The sequence below is a fragment of the Xiphophorus hellerii genome, chromosome 3, assembly GCF_003331165.1.
Source record: "Xiphophorus hellerii strain 12219 chromosome 3, Xiphophorus_hellerii-4.1, whole genome shotgun sequence".
Taxonomy (NCBI): Eukaryota; Metazoa; Chordata; class Actinopteri; order Cyprinodontiformes; family Poeciliidae; genus Xiphophorus; species Xiphophorus hellerii.
The window spans coordinates 5,182,411-5,205,741 of NC_045674.1; the positions used below are offsets into that span (position 1 = coordinate 5,182,411).

The 23,331-nt window shown below is 37.9% G+C and overlaps 1 protein-coding gene across 8 annotated transcripts in view; it reads left to right on the forward strand.

Annotated features, from left to right (window-relative positions):
- sema6cb (semaphorin 6Cb) overlaps positions 1-18,686 on the forward strand; it is a 171,168-nt gene extending 152,482 nt beyond the window's left edge. For 6 of the 8 annotated variants that reach the window (XM_032557983.1, XM_032557982.1, XM_032557981.1 and 3 more), the window contains 2 exons: positions 46-201; positions 13,453-18,686. In XM_032557983.1, the coding sequence (XP_032413874.1) occupies positions 46-201; positions 13,453-14,771 (1,475 nt within the window). In that variant the 3' untranslated portion in view covers positions 14,772-18,686. The remainder of the gene's footprint in view (positions 1-45; positions 202-13,452) is intronic. The other 2 variants (XM_032557988.1, XM_032557989.1) reach the window with 2 other exon arrangements.
- The last annotated feature ends 4,645 nt before the right edge of the window (positions 18,687-23,331 follow it).

Sequence of the window (23,331 nt, forward strand, 5' to 3'; positions counted from 1 at the left end):
TTGCCCTCCCTTCCTCCTCCTCCTCCCCCTTCGCTACAACCACAGGGAAGACCACACCCACAAGCGCCAGCACCACCCATCATGGGGCGGCATTCCCAAAGGAGGCAGGTGACTCTGAAAGAGGTACAGGTCCTGATCGCCTTCCCCCTGTGGGGGAACAAGGGTCACCTGACTCAGAGCCAATCAGTGTGGAAATGGAGGGTAAGGGGGAGGGACATGCGTCCTCTTTGAACTTTGACCTGCAGGGGATTGCACTGCTGGGCCCTGATCGTCTAATTGCACACTTCTAACCAGACTAACCTAAAAAAAAGAAAACTACATAGTGATTCACTCTGGTGCAACAGTTTCCTGTTTACAGCATGTTTTTCTCCTCTGTATCAAGTGAAATATCCATGTTTTATAAACATAATATGAATTTTATAAATTATTTTTTTAATGAGGGATGATGTTGAGTACTAGTGCCCAGAAATCAGCTCCTGTTTTGGGGCCTTTCAGGGATACAAGTGCTGGTATGCATGCTAATGAATGAAAATGTTATTCCAGGGTGAACAATCATTTCGATTAGCTCACTAACACTTAACTCTCAATCTCAGTGAATGGCAGAAAGCAATGCTAATTAACTTTTATCACCCATATACTTCATTAGTCTCAGCGTTACATGCTGAGATGCATCCCTTCCCAGCCAGCCTCACTTCCAGCTCAGTGTGTGGAAATTGAAGAGCATATTGTTCACATGCAGAGTTAAGCATGACTCCAGAGAAGCTGACCATGAGTCCAATGCACTCAAAATTTCCAAAGGGAATCTGGTGCGTTTCAGTGTTTTTAACTCTCGTTCAGCAAACTTCATGATGTAAACAGTACTGTGTTGTTTCAAATGAACTCCACTAATCAAGTAGAGGAGACCTCCTTCAAATATTGCAATAAACTGGAAAACAAAAATAAAAAAATAATAATAATAAGTTTGCTGCTATAATTTTGGCTACTTTGGGGGGAAAAAACAGAACTACCTGAAAAAAAAAAAATCATAAATGCCACAGACGATAACAAAGATGGTAGCCTTAATTTTGTATTTAGTTGTTGAACCTTTTCAACAATCGCTGCCAACAAGCTAGGTCTGCACTTCACTATGAGACGTCAGTATTTTCTAACAGCTGGTTTTTCCCACTCTTCCTGTACAAGCTGCTCAAGCTGTCTGAAAGATGTTGCTTCCCCTGTCCTTCTCTATTCTCTATTACGAGACAGTTATACAGAAATATGCTATACTGACTTATGTTATTTTTTCTTATGCTTGGCTTAAATCTCTCCTGACTGAATCTTCTTTCTTCAGGGAGACAGGGAACCTCCAGAGCTCTGTTGTATTATCTGTACCGTAAAGGTTAAACAAGATGCTTCATAAAATCGATTACTAGAAGGCTAGAAAGAAAAAAAAAGAAAGCTTTTAAAAAGAAAATTCAGTAAAAGCTTCCCAACAACCTGACTCGGTTTAAGACTAAATTTGTGTCAAGATGTTGCTGCAGGCCACCATTGCAATAGTCCATTGCATTGAAAAACGAAGCACCTTTGCCGATTTGAGGCCTAGCATTTGACTGCTTTGTTATATACTAAACATTATACATTTTTGGCCATAACTACTGTGACATTAGCAAGTTTTTTAACCTCAAAAAGCTTAAATTGAGAGATATAAACTTTTTTGGCCTCTTATTCCATAGTTTACAGGTCTTATTGCTGCTGTGTGGACACACAGACCATGTCACAAGACCACAAACCTCAGCAAATAAAAGAAGCTCTCATTCACACAGACAGCCTCTGTGGCTGTAATGTTAGTTTCTAAGACCTAAATAAGAAAAGCCCGTAACAAATAAATAACCAGCAGGAATCTGAACCCAGCAGTCAGAAAACATGAGTGCAGGGAGAATGTGGGATAGGATATAGTGTACGCAGCAGTGCAATCTATTTCTGCCAGAGACTGTGACACTGGCGCTTCAATCAGGAGAGCCGGATGGCTGTGTTGATAATCAGGGAGAGGCGCTGAGCTGGAAGGAACAGCATCCATGTTCTAAGAGGGACTCCTACCCCGCTATTTTCTTGTCTGTTTTTGAACCAGATAACATTTCAACAGTGTCACACATCTCAGCTGGACAAGAGAAAAACATTCCTGAAAATAAAAGTTGCACAATACTGCAGTCAAATGTGACTAAAATGACCACTGTGGTAAAACTGAGAAACACTGCGACCCTTTTATCGTAAAAGTTGTAACATAAATTGACTTTCATAATTAGATTTTAGAATCTACTCTTAGTAATGCAAACTGTAAGCAGATTCACAGAGTGATTTGTCAATAAAATAAAAAACTATGAAGTGCAAAGTTTTGCTTATCTGTCTCTTTTTGGTTTAGGATAAACTGTGGCTGAGAAGATAAAGAGATAATTATAAAAATGGAAATGGAACAACTCTTCTCTTCAGTACATAAAAAACTTAATCCTCAGCCTGATTATGTCACTATTATTGAAAATGTCCAAATACGCACAAGACACAAATAAAAAACGAAACATCCTTAAAGATAAAAAGAGGATCAAAATAGATTAAACAAGATAACTTTATCATTGAACTCATATTTTAAGCTCTGGTGTTTTTACTATGCTTAGACTTTTCCCAAGGAGCCGTAATTCTTGAATGAAAAATGTAGTTGTTAAATTGATCATCAACCTATTAGTGGCAACCGCATTTCCAGTCTGCTAAATTCTCTCTTCATTCTTCAGAGTCAAAAACATCCTGTTATCTCTGAACTTTAAAAAATATTCACTCAAATGTGTGAACTTACTTTATGCCATTTAAACAACTTATACAGCATTCAATGAACCAAGATACTAATACAGACCTCTACGTTTATTGTAAGAGTACCAGTATAAATACATGAAGCAACTTATTTGCTCAAATCCACACAGCTGCATTATATTATGTAAAGGACTACAAACTTAGAGGAAAGGCCAGGAACCTGCTGACTTGCGGCTATTTAGAAAAAGGCCAGAAGTCAGTTTGCAGTAGAGCTGCTTCTGACTGGGGAATACACCCACCTGTTCACTTTGTGTGAACGCAGAAACCTACGCATTAGGACTTAAAAGTTTTAGAGCTCTCTGGTTTGGTTATTCCCTCTGTCTCCAAACCTCTATTAGGATTTAACTTTTCCCTTCCCTCCCTCTATCTTCAGTTTAGATGAGCTAGCGTCAATTAGACTGGACAAAAAAGGGATTAGCTGCTAATTTATCTAACCAGCATAGAGAGATAATGATGATGATGATGATGATGATGATGGAGACAAGTCAACCTTGTGCTTTCTGTCTCATTAAAAGAGTACAGAAGGAAAGCTGGGAGTGAACTCAGTCTGAACCTTTTCATGAGGAGAGTCTGGTTTCCTGAGGGGGGACATTGATGCCAGCCAGTCTTCCAAAGAGTTATTTATACATCTAAAGACCATGGCAACAGACACAGACTGGATCATCAGTCACTTACAGTAGCTGAGACTGTGGATCCCCTCTAACCACCCTGAAAATATCTAAAACTTCCAGTCTCATCAGGGAAAAAGGCACAAATTTGTGTGGTTTCCGATATGGCGTCTCCATTTTAAGAACCTGTGGAGCTCACATGGTCTGAAAAATAAAACAGCCTACTGTGGATTTTTAGCAGTACCTTTACTTAATGTTCAGGCTGGTTTTAAGATTTATCTTATGCAAAAAATAAAAATAAATGTAACAACAAAAACAAGCTTTGATTTTGCTTTAATCATGTGTCCGCGTGCTTTAATCATGTTCCCGTGAGAAATAAGATCACAGCATTACAGGTCTTCCACCGTGCTCAACAGTAGGACGCTTTTTTCTTTTTCTGTCGCTAAACCCGGCTGGGGTTATTATTGCCAAATAGCCAGATTTTTATCTTACCACACACACAGTTTCAGCAAGATTTAACAAATCACACATTTACATTTGTGATGGTAGGACAGAAAATGACATTTCCTGACATAAATGACAAACAACAGATTGAAATGTAAATGTTATTTAATGGTTATTATCAACACTTGGTGACCTGTGTCACATTATATTCATACCCAAGGATGACAAATATTAACAAATTACTAATTAGAAGTTCCTAAAAGTTATGATCAGATTTTAAAATAAATTATGGATTGAAGAAAATGCTTCAGTTAAATTTATTTTAAAAAGTTTGTATCTACTTTTGTAACATAAATAAATGAAGAAATAAAAATGAATTTATTTTAATATAGAGCTAAAAAAAATGCTCACCCTAATTACCAAAAGTCCGTTTTCAGTAGTTTTGCTTTTTGTGTCGTAGTCCCTTTAAGATGAGCTTCTAGCTCTCAAACTGCTCAAAGTAAAACTGAATGTTAAAATATTTAATAGAGTTTTAAATCTTAGAAGCTCATGTTACATATTCTGAACATGTTCATCTTGGTAGTTAAATGGAGATCAAATCAATTTCACCAAGCTTATCCATCCACACCGACCTACTGGCTGTCTCCTATACATGATTTATCACAAGCCAGCCCTGATGTGCAGACGTACGTCTTACTACTGAAACATCTCTGCTAATGTGAGCCACCCAAATCATTGTCCGCAGTATTATGGTGCCCATTAAAGGCCAGGCAGCACTGGAGCATTTTCCATCTGTCCAGCTCAGCCTCAGCAATTTACATTTTATTATAAATGACATCTGCAAAAGCATAACTCAAGACATGCAGTAAAAACTAACCTAAAAAGCATTGCACATATCAAGCTCTTCATTTTCCATAATCGCCACTAAAATAGCTTTTTATGTCAGCTATTTAAACCCAGGTCTGAGTGTCGCTGAAGTCCGCAGGGCCCACAGTGATCAAATCAACCTCTGCAGAAGTCCTGACCCTTCGCTTTGACCCCCTTACTCTTCAATCAATCTCACTGACCTCTGGGGAGTGTCATTCCCACTTCATCTGCCTGTTTTCCGTTTTTCTGTTTTTAGTTGGACTAACCCTTTTAAGTGTACCTGCCTCCTTTGTTGAATTGACTGTCACTGAACCTCTGCATCATCTTTTTTATAATCTGCCTCACTGAGTTTACAGCCGGTGGTTGAAACTGTGCAGCTGCTTTCTGCAAGTTTCTCCATCTCTTAAAGCTGCAGTTCACGCTGAAGCAAACACTGTACTGCAAAATTTAGATTCTTTTTTATTACTTTTCTCATTTTTGCGTGATACTTATCGGTGCTCAAGTTTAATGAGAGTGGCTTTGGCATGAACTGCCTCTTTAAGTTGGTTGGTGCAGCCGCAGTTTTTCCAGTGCCACTTTTTGCTCTTTAAATACAAATAATGACAATCAAAGTTGCACTGGAAGCAGTTTGTTTGGCCAACCACTGAATGGCTAAATAAACAGCCTATCCTTTTATTTATGGTTTCAGCTGCATGTAATAATAATATTAAAGGACTTTGCATGTGTTTCTGTTAAGTTATTGCTTTATAAATAATAATCCAAGTTTTACTGTACATTACCAAAATGTAATGGTGCACACAATCTAAAAAAAAAAAAAATGTTTTATCAAAGTAATGACAGCTTAATGAAATTTAGTGTGCAGTCTGTCCATACAGTTTCAGAGGTTTATTTGTCCTTTCAATCACTGAAAACCATAATATATTGGAGGTTGGTGTCAACGTGAATTGAATAATCAATATCTCAAATGTTGAATGAATAAAACCTGAAAGGTCTGAGATTTTTCTAATTTTGGGGATGAACAAAAATTACCAAACCCATCTGGACACTGCTTCTTGAAAGTGATGTCCTACTTAAAGTAAAGATATGAGGCCTTGCAAAAAGATATTGACACTACTTTTGTCTAATTTTTAACATGATTGCAGACGTTAATGAATCTTTTAAAGATTGTAAGAGGTAGTTGAACCTTCATCCCAGTCAAAATTGTTTTGCAACTGCAAACTGGTTTTCTTCCAACAGTGCATTTTATTTAGCACCATTCAACAGCTTCGCAGTCCCTATTAAAGAGGTGCTTCTCCACAGCATGATGCAGTCACCACTATGCCATTAATGACAATAGGCCATAATTTCTGTAAATTTGCCAAAGTATACAAGTCATCTGAATGGATGTAGATGATGAAAAACCAAAGACAAACCAACAACAGATATCAGATCTTTATGATGCTGTTTGTAATGTTCTCTAACAAATGTCTGCAACTTTCAACACAGCAGCTGCATTCATAATGACATTAAATTACTCAGTAATTTGTTGCACTGAATTGTAGTCAGCGGTTTTAGAGAGAAGAGGGCTACATAAGAGATGTTCCACACTTCTCAGATTTGTATTTGCAAGACCTTTAAAATCCATTTTCCCTTTTCCTACTTTACAAGTTGGCACTAACTTGCACTGGTCTATCACTTAAATTAGCAGTAAAATACATTGAGTTTTGTGAATCCCTTAGCAAGGCATGCCATACATACAGAAACATTTTATTTACTATAGTTTGGATCATCAGATCCTTTAGCATGGCTAATTTACCAGTATTTAATCAAATATGTAATGAAATATTTACTGTGTATGCATGAGCACACACCAGAATTAAATGAGGTGTTGATTACAACAATTTTTCAATCGGAATGGATGTGTTCAATTTCACCATATCACCCTTACTTGCGTTCTTATTTTTTAGAACTGCATCTAAATGGCTGATTACTGAGGTGGAATATTATGCAAATTCCTAATAACAAGTGTACATGATTGAATTTACTAAGTCAACAGCCAGAATCCTGTACATGTGCAGGATATACACTCTGTGTAAGTGAGAGTATTTTCACACTGCCACACAGCTTTTTTTCTGCATAGACTCAAGTTTGTTAAAACGTTTGCCTTTCATATGTTGCTGGAAGTTTAGCAAACTTTTTTGTTTTTTAAACTGGGGTTTAGAATAGGAAACATGCGCATTTGTTAGAATCTTCAACCTCAGGGTCTCCTTCAACAATTAGATTGTTTTTTTCCATGTGTGGGACAAATAAATCTTCAGCATTAGCAGGCGGAGGGGGAAGAAACACTTATATGCAAAGCCTGGGGCTATATTGTTTCTTTGGCTTCTCATTGGGATGGAGTACCCATTAATGGAACAATCACTTCTCTGGTAAGCTTGCAGAAGCAGAATCTAATTAGAGCTCATTTTGGAACATCCTCACTTCAGTTGTAAAAATAGAACACAAATTGCTCTGCAGGTTTCACATCATTTAAACACACCCCTGGGACAAGACGGGAACAATCTAAGAGTTGTGTGTGAACCAGAATGTTGTCTTTTTTTCTGGGAATTTCTGGGAATCTTTACTGTTTTCAATATTCAGAACAAAGCAATATTTTAAATTCCAGTTTGATAGACATGTGAAGCTTTATTGTCCTTCAAAATGCAAAAAATGTCCCCACTATTAAGCAAGCATGACACTTCAAACTTTCCTAATTAGCTGTAATTGGTGTCACAGATGAAAGAGCTTCTGGCTGCTGTATTGTTAATGAAGTCAATTAGGGAGCTTGCAAAGACAGCAGTCATTTATTTTATCACACATTTTGGCAATTCCATTGTACTTTGTTTTTAGATTTCGTCACCTGCAGATTTCCATTTAGAGAAACCTACACCAATTAGTGAAGCGTGGCACAACGTTCCACTGCTGTGGAAACCCTTCCTCTTTATATAGCCTACCGCGCAGCCTATTTTTATCGGTGTGGATGCAGCCACAGAGTGCATGTTGTCCTATGGCGCTATGGAAATTTTTGTTTTTTTTCCTGATGGTGGATCACAGTTGCCGCAGAGCACCCGGGTTCAAACCCCAGCTGAGTGACTGTCTGTCATTCACCTCATCAAGTCTCTCTGCTTCTCACGCTGCCTCAGCGCTTAACCGCTTCTGCTTTCAAAACCTCCTCCTTGCCCTCCTTTGTTCTCTGTTCTTTATTTTGTCATCTTCACTATTTTTTCATTATTTTTGCTTCTGCTCCTCTGTTTCTTGGCTCTATGAGTCCGCTCACATTCGCGTCGCTCTTAAACCAAAGTTGAATTTCATCCCTTCATCTCTTCCTTCTGGCTGTTTCTCTCAAACCTTCCCTGCTTTGCTTCAACTCACGCAGCCCATCTGTCTTTTTTACCTTTTGGCAGGCTTGGATATTGCTATTTTAAACCTTCACTGAGCAGAGACCATGTTGAGTTGACACTGAAATATCATAATGATAGAGTAGAGAACTGACTCACAAGCTGTGTAAACACTGATTGAACCTTGTGAAATTAGTGTAAGAAATGGCATTGAATATGGCTTCTAGAGAAAGTGATAATTTAAGGGAATAAACAGATTTAGAAAATTATATACAGTGGCAGTGACTTTTATGGAACTAACCTTTAAGTGCATTTATTTCGTGGGGGAAAAATACTATCGTAGGAAATAATCTTTTTTCATAAAATAACTGTATCGGCCTGTTTCTGCAAGTCACTGGCCACAAAGCCAGTGAGGATCTATACTCATCCTTCCACCATCTTCAGTTTGCAGAATGGTGAGGACTGTTAAAAAAAATCAATTAAAAAATACTTAATTTATTCTAAAGGGAAAATTCATGCCATCATAACTCATGTAATGCAGTATCTTCAAGGATTTGCTGTGGATGGGGATGCTTTGGCAGGAAGGATCTCTGTTAGCAGTTTCTCTCAATTTTTATCGGTGTGGATAAAAACACAGATTTGTCTTGCAACGAATCTGAAGGGGCCTCTGACTGAAGACTGTTGCTGTATGATACTCTTATGACATGCTAACAGCTCAGTATCCAGGCAACAGATATATTTCACAGTAACAGATCCTGGATGACACCAGCAGTTGTTGGCAAGCACTGCTAATCCACCTCATTTGCTTTTGTTGCTCCTCTTTAAATCTCTGGTTTTAGAAAACCGGGCAGAGAGATGTTGGAGTCAGGGATATGATCAGTGCATAAAAAAACATGTAAAGCCCACCATTCAGAGAACTGAGGGACTTTTTACGGTCACAAGATCTCCATAATAACCACTTGATGTCAGGGGAGGCATGAAAGTTTTGTTGTTGTTTTGCTTTTTTTTTTGTCCTACCATAACACATATAGATGGTTGGGAGTTTGCTAAAGACTACAGTCCAGTAAGCACTTCAGTTCAGTTCAAAATGTTATTGACCCTCAGGGATATCGTTGGTTTACAGCAGAGATTAATATGAGACTGAGATTGAACTTTTCAATAACACTGCAGGGGTTTTGGATATGAAAAAATAATGAATTTATTGGAAATCAATTCATACTTGCTGTTCAGCATAAGGAATGATCTGTCATACTGTGGGCCAGTTTCTCATTCAAAGGTCCTGAAAACTTCTGATTGGAATGTATGGCCATATCAACAGGCAGTAATAACCTTACCTGACATTTGTTTAAAAAAAAAAGTCATTTCTTGGGATGTTTCTTCTTCACTACTACACTCAGTTTAAAAGTTGGACTTTTTTCTATATGTTCCAGCATATAAAAACTGACTGCAGTGAAAGAAGAATATATCTTAAACAAGGGTGCCAAAATATGTGACCAGAGCCGTATGTGTACTGGTGTGAAAACATAGGAGGCTGCTCAGAGAATGCAATGTTGGTAGATAAACATGGCTATTACTTCCATTGCGCCAGCTAGCTGCTTTCCTCGCTCTCAGGGTATTAATTTCACTGTGACTGGTGGCACCATATGTCCCACATAGCCCTTGATGGAGTCATCCAGCCTGCTCATGAAACATGTTGTGACAGGCTGTTCATAAGCTTGGGTTTTGTTTACCTCTGCTGCTTGTTTCACCCCCTCCTGTTGTGCCACTTGAGTCATAGCCTTCAACCAGGAGGAACACCTCAACAGGCCTGTAGCTACAGTTTAAGGAGGTGGTGCTGAGGTCCAGTGGGAGCAGATGACTCACAGAGCCCAGGGAGACGTCAGGGTGACTAAAGCCAGGCGCACACTGAGATGAGAGCAGACTTTCACCATCTCATGCGGTCAGCATCACCACCGGCACCCTGATCAGTTAGATCTAAGATCTTTGAAGCTCAGAGAGGCTTCAGAGCTGATTGGTTGCTATTGTAATGAGGCAAAAATCATGCAAGATTAAAATTTGATGTATTAATAGGCTCATCATCAGCATCACTCTTGATGGCACTTCACTCCTTTCAGTAGAATTATGATTTATGACTTCTTAATGTGGGGCAGTCATAGGAATACATGACCCAAGAATTCAAAACTTTTAATTAAACTTTCTGTTTAAATCATTCATTCAAAGGTGACAGTGCATGGCAACATCTTAGCTGGAAAGCACCTGATGATTAGATTTCCATCACATCTTAACACCACGTCATCAGCCAAATTAAACCCTTCTTGTCTTGCCATATTGATTATTTCCAGGGTGTCAGACGCTGTTTGTTGGAAAAAATGAGATTAGATTTTATCCGTTTGTACTTTTGTGAGCTTGAGAGGGTAGTTAAAGGAGTTATATCAAGTCGAATGAGTGAAACATTCTCTGTTCAGCATCACAGATGCATGCAAATATTTGGGCACCTGTCAGACAAAATTTCACCACAATTTGGAGTAGTAAAATAAAAAGAATTGACATACAAAATATATACAACCCACAAAATGTGGGTTCTTTTAGAAGTTCATGCAGATGCATATGGATTAAATTTTCTGTGGTGAAATGAAGTTTTGTTTCGATCTTTTTTCAATTCATACAGCTGACCATTTAAAGTAGTTTTCTATTTTACACATAGGCAACTTTCAGAAAAAGTGGTTATCTGACTCCAATAAATAAGCAGGAAGTAGTCTATGGCCTCTTTGCTTTTTTTTCAGAGATCATAAGCAGTCATATTTCATTAACAGGCCCACTCATGCATCAAATGCAAAGGAGATACAAACAGGGTGAAAGTCAATGTCAAATTTAGCAGTACATACTTTATAATCTTCCACAGAAATGCAAATCTCTAACTAAATAAAGACCACACAAAAAACAACCCTAACCTCTCTACTGTAAAGATGTAAAAGTCTAGGCAAATATGACCTTCATTGGCTGACCATCAGCAGTAATTATGACTTTTATCCCCATAGCAAAAATCAAACGTGTATTAGGAAGAGAGGAGCTCAAAACTGTATGCAGAAAAAAGACTGGATTTTTTTATTAGAGCAACACTTTTGAAACTGTAAATCATACATGTTATGCCTTGGAATGGTTTTTCAGTCAGTGGGACTAGAGCAGTTCTTTTTGAGAAGAAATAATTGATTAATATAAAAACAATCTGGCATATATTCTACATGCAAATGTCAAATATCTAGCAAATGAATGGGGGAAAAAGGGAAGCATGACATAATCAGTTAAGTTAACTTTAGTAAATTTGTGAAAAGGGTAATGATCTCTAAATCCTCTAATATTCCCTACCAAGTTACTGTAGAGACAGAAAAGTGAGGGTGTTTACAATGATCCACAGTGTATCATTGTAAGAAAAACCGAAAGAGATCAATGGTAGAAAGAAAGTGCAAGAATTTCACAGAACTCAAAGAGTTTCACTGAAATCGTGTTTGAAAATCCTCCAAACAAGAGTTTGAAGATTCTTCGTTGGCTGAAGGACGGTGTTTAGATGCTGTGGTCTTTGCCAAAGGGACTGTTTGTGAAATCACAAATCTTATTGGCAAAACAAAATCTCTCAACCCTTGTTCTGAACCTTTTGGTTTTAGAATATTACACATTTAAGTGAAAATATACAAGTATTTGTTTTTAATATCATGAAAAGCTCTTAATAAAATATAACTTATATCATGTATTTCATGCTCATTTATATTTAATGTGAGGCTAGGACTTTGACACATTATTTTTGATTAATTACATTTTAATGCATTAAAAGTTTTAACACATTTCATTTACAAAGATTGTAAAAGCAATTTCTAGTACGCCCATAAATCTGACGATGGATGACAAAGTAGCTTCTCTTGGCCCCCAGGGGGATCATTTTTGCTTCAAAAAATTGATTTGATAGGATGTTGGAAAAACCTATTATGTGCAAGTTGTGCAAAGAGGAATTGGTACCTTTAAACTTTTTTATTGTGTTCCATCATTAATATCAAGTTATCAGTGAGGGTAATTTTGACTAGTCCAAAATTTTCCATCCTTTTAAGTCTTTTATAAGTCAGTGTTGTCACAGGTTAACATTTTAAATGAATTTGTATTTGATTGTTACATATCCAACAAACAAATTCATTATAATTCATAAAATTAATTTGGATAAAGACTAATTCGCTCTTCATTGGCACATTGGCAGTTTGCCAAAAACAGATATGCAATCAGATGATTAACTCTTCATTTTTTCTTATGTTTGTGTGTTCAAATAAGATTTCCAAATAAATGAGACATTTATTTAACGGAAAGTTTGTGTCACTTATTGAAACAAACAGATTAAAATTTAATGCAGACCAAATTATTGAACTACCCCCATCATCATCATTTTATGCATCTCATAAGGTATCATTTGACTTAATTGTTTTCTGTTTTCTTCTGCAAAGCTTTCATTAACTGTATAATTTTTTTGTTTGCAACACCTGCATCCCTCCTCCCCGCCACCTGACTGCTTCTCTGCCAGCCTCCTGCTGCAGACTAATCAGTTTCACAGAAACTGTCATTAAGGGTGGAAAGGAGGGCCTGACACCACAGATGGCAGCAGCCTTTTGCAAATGAGCTCTGATTATGAGAGGTGGCAGGTTTCACTCTTCTCAATCATCTCTGCCTTTCACGCCATTAGGCAAACACAGTGTGAGGGTCACAACAGCCCAACACATTTCCATGGTAGATTTACTTCATCTCAGTAGCCTTGAGATTTTAGTGCAATGCTCCACAAATGCCCCAATGACTTTAAGAAAAGTATAACAACCTCATTTTAGTCCATGTTGGCAAAGTCACCACACTCTGTGAACTATTGGACAAAGCTGTTATTTTTGGCTTGTTCATCATAACCAGGTGCTCTCGGTCTTGATCCTCGCATTGGAAATCAGTCTGTGAAAATGACATGAGGTTCCTGCTGCTGTGCTTTCATCAATATTTAAAGCTCTAACTCATCTCAGAGCTGACTCTCCAACTGAGGAGCTCTTAGCCTCTGCCAGTCTGAAGGGAAGCACTGTTCCTAGAAAAGCAGGTTATATTGATCTGTTAACAGTTGAAGGAGAAGAGGCCAGAAGCTTAGTTCAAACACCTGTCCCATGCTGTTTCTCACATACAGAAGCCTAATTACAAATACAACCGGTCTGTCCCAGTTGATACTTGATATACTAAATCTTCAGAGTTTTTTGTTTTTTTAATTGTATTTCATCTCAATCTGAAATACTCTAACTAAAATGTCTTTTTCTTAATTGTTTTTCATTCTAAAGGTGTGAGACGACCCCCAGAGCTGGACCGAACCAATCACAGTGTCCATTACACTCTTCTGATCGCTTGTGTTTTGGTGGCCTTTGTCCTTGGAGCTTTTGTCTCTGGGTTTCTCGTCTCCTGTTACTGTAACCACACAAGTCACAAGTCCAAAAAGTTATCAAAGGATCCAGAAGCCCCAATCCCACATGCTCTGTCTCTTCGGAGTCTGGCAAAGCTCAATGGTCTCCTGGACAGCCAGAGTAAAGAAGACAAGTTGGAGGTATCATCTCCAAAGATCTACAACTCCTTATTTACCAATGGTAAGGAGCATCACCCAGCAAGGAGATTTGGTCATCATGGAATGACAATGGGGGACCTGGTTCATCCTCACCATCATCACCTCCATCCTTCCTCAGAGTTATCTGGTTTGCCTACACCAGACTCAACCCCAGAACTCCCCATTAAAAGCATGAAAGCCTTTAAGAACCAGTGGGAGAAGAACCAGAACTGCAACAATGCAAAGGAACCAAAGTCTCACAACATAAGCTCCAGGCCCAGTTCGGCCCTGCTTCCCCAGCAGGTTTTCCCTTATTCCCATGGCCTGTCCAATGGACATCCAGTAGTTGGTCACCTGCATCCTGAGGAACGCAAAATCCACAATGTTGAACGTGTTTTAGCTCAGCCTTACCCCAGCTACCCTCAGAAGGTGATGGAGGTTACGTCTCTGGATGAGCTGCTCAAACACATTCATGATCCAAACGGCAGCAAGACCTCTCAGTTAATGAGTCCATCAGGCCTGATGGCCTGCGGAGGTGGTGGACAGCTCGTCTTTGCCAACCGAATTCAACCTCAGATTCCTGAGACAGAATCGGCGCCGTACTACAGCTCATCCACTCTACCACGGGACAGTCTCACCCGTCGCATGGATGTTCCTCCTGACATCCCCTCACACCATCAGTCCACTTTGGAGCGGAGGCACTCCTCCCAGCGGCACTCGCTGATTTCTGCAGCTACCAAAATGCCCAGTGCAGGTGCAGTAGGCGGCGGAGGAATGATTCCCCGCCAGCACAGCTTCAGCCAACGAAGCGGCGGACCTCACCAGCTGCCACCACTTTTGGCACGAATGAACTCTACAGGCAGCGCTTGCGAGGTTCACTATCCCCTCATCCCAAATGGGTACCTCGCACGCCAGCATAGCTATACTGGTGAACAGCACGACATTCAGCACCGAGGCGCAATCGTCCGCCGGTCATCCTCTCTCAAACCAGATGTCCCTCCAAAACCCCTGTTCATACCTGCCACATCCCCAGTTAACGAACAGGGCAAGTACAACTACTGAGAAAAGAACCTCCTGGACTAGAGGAAGTTGCTCTCATTGTGTCATCCGTGAGGAACTTCTCTTTGTTGAAATGCTCTGGGTTTGAGGTTGCAGACCCTGATCAGACAATACAACAAATTGCGTGGTAGCACGTCTCACTGTGGACAAAAGCCTCAACCAAACTTATTTCTGCTTTTTTCGTTTTGTTTTGTCCAACAAATATCTTTGTACCATATTGGTATTGTTCAGCTTCTTGCTAATTATAGAACTGCCGACCTTGGTGACGTGATGCCACCTTGTTATAATAGGCTGCCAATGTCCTCAATGTGGATTTACAATGCAACTCAGCTTTTGGACAAGTTGATGATGGACAAAACTTGACTCATCACTCATCCTGAAGACTTAAAAGCCAGAGGCTCCTGCAATGCTTCAGTTCACGCTTTTGCTTAACCTTTTTTGATGTAGTGTTTGTATCCAGTCCCCTCCCACCCCACCCTCGAATGTGTTTATATTATGCATGTGTGTGTATATACAGTATATGTGTGTTTATATCCACACTGTATATGTATACATATACATATGCAGTATTTGTAACCTGTGGTGAAAATTCAACAAATTCCCCTGAAAGTATGTTTGTCTTTGCCTTACTTGTACACTCTGTTTGGCCATAAGAAACCTTCTCGCCTAGAAATAAATGGGAGACACCAAACCTTGCAGAAACAAAATTTGACAGCTGGCTTAAGATACTTTAGCCATGCACATACAACAAAAATACATCTCCATACCAGATTCCCTTGACTTATTTCCCCTCGTTTTCTTTTCTCAGCTGATGTCATGTCAAAAGTGACAAACTTGGGTCCATTAACGTTCCTAAGAATGTTTCTCTAAAATTGGTGCTTAAAAAAGGAATATAAACAAGACTATATACTTTTGGACCTAGAAAACATGACAAACATGACACAGCGCAAAACAATGGACTCCAGTTATTCTAGGTATTAACTTTGTGGCTATTGGTTGTAAATAAAGAAATAATTACTAGCCAAATTTTAATTGTATGTGTAAATGTGTGCCTTATTTAATAATAGTGTGTTAACTGGGGTTGCGGGAGGGTTAACGCAAGGGGCTCAAATGGCTACTATGCTACAGTATATTGTAGGTGTTTGATTTTCTACCGTTGTCACTATTGTTTATGTGAAGAGTTTCATTCCAGAATGAAAGATCCAGAATATATTCTTGTCACCTAATTGGACAAAACCTAAAGGTAGCGATACATTCTTAGTAACTGTCTTATGTTTTGCATATTTAGAGTAATATTTTTTTTACCCAAGACTTATTTTGAAAACGTGCCATTTTTAATTTGAAGATGTGTAAACAAAAGACAATATTTTTGCAGACTCATGCAGTGTTTTGGAATGAAACGGCTTCATTTTTTCCTGATTTTCCTCTCTTAAATTGTTGGGCTGGAGGCTTGTTTTGGAGGAGTGTTGGGCAAAGATAATGCACAGCCTGAGACTGAAGACATTCATGTTTGACTGTCTATGTATTGGGTCATCTTTCCTGTAAGTGCCATTGCTTTAAGCGCTTGTTTTTTGTGTGTTATTTTCTTAAGTTTAAAAAGGTGAAGTTCAAAGTTCCACATGTAAGCCCATGAATATCAATTTCTGTGGCATATTTAGGTTTAATGTAATGTTTTATTTTCCCAAACATATTTATTCTGATTGAACTTAATAATTTTGGATTTACCCAGTGATAGTCCTAGCAAATGTGTGGAGGGGCCTAAAAATTATGGTGATGACAGGGAGTCTTTCCAACCTCAAAGACTTTGAGCTCATCACCAAAGATAATTTACCAAAACAACACAGCAATCTTGCTGTAATCCCAATAAAGATTCAACATTCCTTTTGAGAATGTTGGAAATATCTGGTTTCAACAGTTAAGTTTAATTGTCTTCTTCGTGAAAGAAAACTTCTTGGTTGAATCCAAATAATTCTGAATCTACATCTGCCAGGTGTATGAATAATTCTGAGCCACAATAGGGCAACGATAGAAGTCACAGGTATCTCATTTAGTTAAACATAAAGTTGAGGCTTTCTCATTCTGTTAAACATTTAGCTTTTATTTGTGAAACAGCCTTTTTCCAATGTCCTGTTACTGTTTTTTTTTTATGAAAAGAAGAAAACAGAGAATGCTCCCCAGTTTCAAATTTTTGTGACATCTTTAAAAATACAGAGAAGAATCCCACAGAAGTGCAACACTCTGTGATCCGACAAGCAGAGATTGTTCCTTGTATAAACTGCTGGGAATTGTTTGGGATACATGCTGCCAAAAGTCTTTCTTGTTTTGAGGATTTACATCAGAAGGAGTGATGCAGTTCGATTCTGCCTCTGACATATCGACCCTTCCAAACCCACCAGTGATAGACTTTTCAGAACCTTGAGAGTAGGGACTGTTGACTGAAACCATGATCAGTTCCATAAAAACCATCTGTGTGCCATTTAACACCTCAAAGATAAATGTTTTCTGACTGAGTTAAGTTTGCATATGTCAAACCAGAGAGGCAGAGTTTAATATTTGTACCAATTATTCTGTAAGATGAAAGGAAAACAGGGCTCATTTGGATATCAACAAGCACCAGTGCATTCAACATCCTTTCAGACAACATATGATAGAATAATAACATGAATTGCGGCAGCTACACTGTTGAAGTGGAACTGTTATGTTTTTTTTAAAACCTGCTGGTCATAGGTTGAATGAAAAGTGGAAGTCTCACCTCTAAAAGCTCTGTCAGTATTTGATTTTGTGTAAATACATTATCTCTGGGCGGGATCTCATTTCAGTATTATGTTTTTCTCTTTGATTTCCTGGCTATGCCTCTTGACTTCTTATAAATTTGGTCTCACAAAATACCATTATATGTGTCTTATAATAGGAATAAATAAAATGCTAAATATGACTAATCTCTTCAGTGTGAATGTGTCAAAATAATGCTTGTAAGATCCCTCTAGGTGATGACTACACAGTCTGCAATGTCACGCAATGGACCCTTTTAGTCACAGAGTATCATGTCATCTGCACTCTAAAGGGACAATGCTCATAAGCACAACACTGTGAACCATGATTATCCTTGAAATGGTAAGTTTTGTCCTCTTGAGATTTACTCTATTCTGTCTGGATTAAACTTTTGGTAAATATAACAGAAACATTCTGCAGATGAAAGCAGAGATGACAATACCATGGCATTGAAGACGGATCCAATACATTTCCCTTCTAGCTCCAAAATAGCTTTATCAAGTTTACATTGAAGTGAAGCATTTGTCTTAGTGTTTCTTATCTTGTCATCAATGTTGAACACATTTTATCTTTGTCGAAAGCAGGGATCTCAAACTGCAGTCCTCGAGGGATGGTTTCTTGCAACTTTTAGATGTGTTGCTCAAAGAAACCCAAATCAAATGGGTGGATTACCTCTTCAGGATGTCATTAACAGAGTCCTGCTAATGATCTAATTCATTCAGGTGTGCTAAAGCATTAAACAAATCTGAAAGTCGCAGGACACTGGCACTCAAAATTTGGTTCTAACACAAGCAAATGAAGCATCTTTTGTGACACATCAAGTCCAGTTACGTCTATCGAGTATGTGTTTCACTACTGACAAGCCCTAGCATTGGATTGAGTGTCTGTATAAGGATGGAGAGAGTAAAATTTAGTTTAACGACATTGCAATTTATTTTTGATTTTGACATATTTGTTTCAATGCTTGATAATTGGTTAACCATCTTGTACTAAAAGCTCAGTGCTTCTATAGACAGTATGAATGTCACCCAGTGGACAAATTTGTTTCAAATGATGATATATTAACATTGTTTTATTTGATGACAGATTTTTTGGCTTTTGACATTTATTGTTCATTTTCTTCCAAATAAATATTTGATTCTTTCATAACACAGGTTTGAAAGCATGCATTTATATAAAACTGTAGACATGTCAAAATGGGAACAATAAATGGATTAACACTTTGACTTTAAAATTTTGCAATTTGTTGGATGATAAAAGTAGTTATTTCACTTTTTTTGAGAGCTTCATTGTAGAAGTGCTCCATTTTGATGAAACTTTAGTGCAACCTCCATTGTGACTGTATTATCTGAAAAGTTAGTGTTTAAATAGAAAGATTACAGTCAGAAAATTGCAGGAATGTTTGATGAACAGGCATTAGGAGCTTTGGTGGAGATGCACTGAGAGTGTGTACAGGTGCATCGCTCTTTACGCACCTTCTGTGCAGCTACAGCTTCCAGCTATTCGTAGAAGATAGACACATTTGGCAGTAATTAGCTGGCACATTGTCAGCACAGTATAGCACCATACGGGGAATAACAATGCCTGGTGGATGGTCTACTAGCAACATTTGGCTGTGTAAACGGCTAATATTGAACAAATCAGTCAGTGTTAAATTTCAACAGGGTATTTTAACATTTGTTTTTTTTCTGGGAAACAGATTGCATTAAATAGATAAAGGATTTATTTAATACTTCACTCCCATTCTTCCTTTTGGGAGAGCTTGTAAAACTCTTCAATTAGCGTCAGCTTTACTTGGATCTTTTGGATAGTTTATTACGACAACTGTGGATTTAATGAGAAAGAAAATATTTAAATTAAATTTAGATTTGAGTTGGGCAATAACCAAAATACATGCTATTTCAACTAGATAAAATGACCTCTTTAAAATCTTTATCCTCCTGTGTAAATACTAAAAACCTTTTAGACTGCATAAAAAGGGTTCCACAGGTTTGACCTCCCAGTTTTAAACAAGTAAAATTTTAACTCCTAAGATAAACTTAAAACTAACTCTGAAGGTTGTAGAACCATGTTTTAAATGATTTTTTTAATATAAGAAAATGAAGCCCTAAACCTTTTTACAGTAAAATTCCAGCTCACATGCTTACTCAGGCTGACTAATGGTGTCCCTGCAGGCATTAAGGCTCATGGTGTGATGGCACCCCTGCAGCAAGAAAACAACCAAGAGGTTCAGAGTCTTGTTGAAAGACTTTCTTTTTGCATTGTTTATTTTGCTATGAGGGCTGCATATGGGGGATTGTTTGCTATTATTCAAAAAAGAATCTGATTACATAAAAGTTCACTTGAATACCACCAAAAGGGATCTATGACCACAGTAGTTATGTTGCTATTTATGTGAATAAAATTGTTTTGAGTTTAAGACTAATTCTCACTCGCAATGCTGCAAAAAAGGAATAACAGATTTATTCAGATTTCCGATTTCTTTTTTTTTTCTTTCTTTTTTTGCAACTCCTAAACGGTTTTGATCAAACAAATGTAATAATTAGACAGAAATAAGCTCAGTAAATACAAAAAGCAGATTTGAAATGATTTAATTTGTGAATATCTTTACATCAACCCAGCCATATCCTCCATATGGAATCTGCTTTTTTTTTTACAATTGGCCTGCTTGGTTTGGATAGCATTTTTTGGTTTTATCATAAATAAAATCATCAATTAGGAACTTTATTTAGCACTCTCATATTATAATATGTTTGATCTGAAACATAAAAGTGTAACAAAAAATCAAAAGAGAAGAAATGTTTGAGGGGACAAGTGCTTTTTCTTCATCGCACAGTAGATGATTTAAAAGTCTGTTTTAAAAGCATTTTACCAGAAGCAGCCTAACTGAGGAAACAGATGAGAAATACATTACAGCACAGACTATGTTTGACACATTTGATCTGTGTCACTTTCCGTTTATTGCTGAATTCTTTGCCGGTGTGAAAGCAGGTTTTATGCTTGCTAAAGTGTCAGTGAAGAGCACTCCACTGTTGCTGCAGCTGAGATGTTCCCGGATAAGCCTGTGTCTTTGTGTGAGTAAAACGATGTGTTCCAGTGAAAGGATTGACCTTTCAGCTGAAACAGTCCTCCTAATGAGGTGATATTGATCCGTTTATGCAATTATACTCCCTGGAGTCTATTAGATAATCATCTCTCTGTTTGTGTGAGTTCCTGGCTGTGTCCTGGTGAAAAGCGTTGCCGGGAGATGACTTATGTTGGTTAAAATAAAGACAGAAACCACCCTGGATGATGGATGGTCATTATCTATGGTGTATTTATTGGGTTCCAACAGACCACATGTCGATCTCCCATGGCATCTGGGAAATTAGAATTTTTTCAACCTGTTTCCATATTTCTAGTCAGAAAGCTGGTGGGGAAGTCACTCCACTGGAGCAACTGATGCCAAAAAGCCTTTTTTCTTTCTTTAAAACCATTAGCATATCAACATCTTATATGTTTGACATATGTGCCACTACTCTGAATGTTGCAAACTATTTTATTCTAGGCCATGCAACCATAGTCTCTTTGCATTTATGTAGATTCAGTGTTCTTGTTTTGCTGAATGTTTGGAGTGGTAGAAACAGCAGGGGAGTTTGCCCTATTTTCCCAATATTTCAGCTAACAATTATTTGAGAGAGCTCTTAAAATATGTATTGCTTATTGAACTCTCAGAACAAATGTTTGATGTAATTATTTAGTATGAAAAAAGAAAGCACTGCTCCGGATGTTGCCTCTCCAGAAGGTTTATTCCTTGTTTACATGATGACATTTTGGAATTAGTCACAAAGATAAATGTGAGAACTGTGAAAGACCAAAGAAATCCAAGAGCAACATCACAGGTAAAGTAAAGCAGACTAACATTTCCCTTACCTATGTTGTAGCAGCAGTTTAAAATCTGAGAGGAAACGAATGGATAAGCTCATCAGGAAGGCCAGCTTTGTCATAGGATGCCCCCTCGATCTAGTACAGGTGGTGGGAAACATTAGCAACTTTAGCAGAAATATCACTGATAGATTTTTGTAACAAACAGAAGATATGACAGGTCTTTCTTTCCAGCATTTGTTGCAACTCTAATGGGTCCCAACAAACCCAATAAGACACTTAAATTCCTGTTATTCTTCCCACATATTTACATGTTATTACAAGTTAAGAACTATTGATTTAATCTATTGTATACTAAGCCTTTGAGTCATTGGTTTGACTGTAAATAGAGAGAAGCTTAGGCTAGCACTTATTTTCTTGTTGCTTGTTCTCTGACTCTTGAAGATCAACACTTTTGTTTTCTTATGGTTGATTTAGTTAAAAACAGTATTTTAGTGCAGTATTGTATTACCACACTAATGATCTACCACAGTAAAATACTGAATTAAAATAAAATCTGCAGTGACACATTATTGCATTAAAAAATACATTTTCATTTTTTTCCTAACATCCTTAATGGGAAACTAATCTCTGCTCAGAACAATACATAGAATAAAACATAGTTAAAAATTTTTCTAGCTGTGAGAAATGCAAAACCAGAAGTGTATGCAGATAGAAATGAGACAAATAGTATTGTGATGACTGTTAAAACTAAAATATGTGCAGCTGTTATATTATTAGAGTTAAATAACAAATGTACCCAGATAGAGCACAATCTGACAAGAAGAAAACTGCTTCTCATATGGCAGTTTTTAATTAATTGTTATGTAGAAAAATATATTGTTTGTTTGATATTGCTCTTATAAAGAATTTTCACATCTTAATTGTGATGTCTTGTGTTCTCAGGAGCATCTAACATTGTGGTCTAAAAGCAGAAATCCAGCCTCTCTGTGGCCTGGAGCAGCATCCATATCACTCATTTCCTCTCAAAATTGTACATGTTTAAAGCGGTGAGTTTGTGTCTGTGTTCTCTTGTTGTCAACTCACCCCGTAGACCTCCAGGGAAATATGTTGATCTCTAATCCAGTTACCGGATGTGACTGCCTCTGCACTTCAGCAGCAAAAGAAAAGAACACAAAAAAACAGAAAAACTATATGAAAAAACAGCCGTGTGATTGATGGGGAAAAAACTATTTTCATTAACAGTGCATGCACGGTCGCTTTCCTTCTCAAATCTGTCTGACCGGTGATTCGTTGGATTTCTAAATGGGTTTTTGTTTTGTCAGCTATTCCATCGTGACCCTTCACACCTTCCCTGCAACCCTCTGGCATCCCTCCCCCCGAAAATATTATTTTGCACCAATAATGACTTTGAATTCCCCATGTCTGCGCTTTGACAGCAGCTCTCTGACAGCTGGCATCACAATTCATTATGTCTCTGCCGGAAGAGGCTTCAAAAGGCCACAGAGAGGCTCTCACCATGTCAGTGTCTGTGATTATTTCACCGACATTGACAGGTTACCAGTGTGTTCTCTTTTTTATATATATTTTTTCTTCTCCAGAAAAGCAGACAGATGTTTGCAGAACATGAATTCTGGTTTCAGGACACGCGTAGGCTTCCTTGTTCCCTACTTGAAGTCACGCTCCTGCTCTGCATCAGCATTGCATGAGTTTTTCCAAGATCCCTCCCTTACGTTTTCTCATTCATCACTGTCACCAGCTTCTAAAGAAGGAAAAATATATTGCAATGTCTTGTGCAATGAAGTAAACAGCTATGCAGAAATCGCACCAAGCCAGTAAAGAAGTTCTGGTGAGTCATTTTAAATAGCTCCAGTTCATTTAAATATTTCTCCCTATGATATGAAGTTTGATTTTAACTTGTGCATTA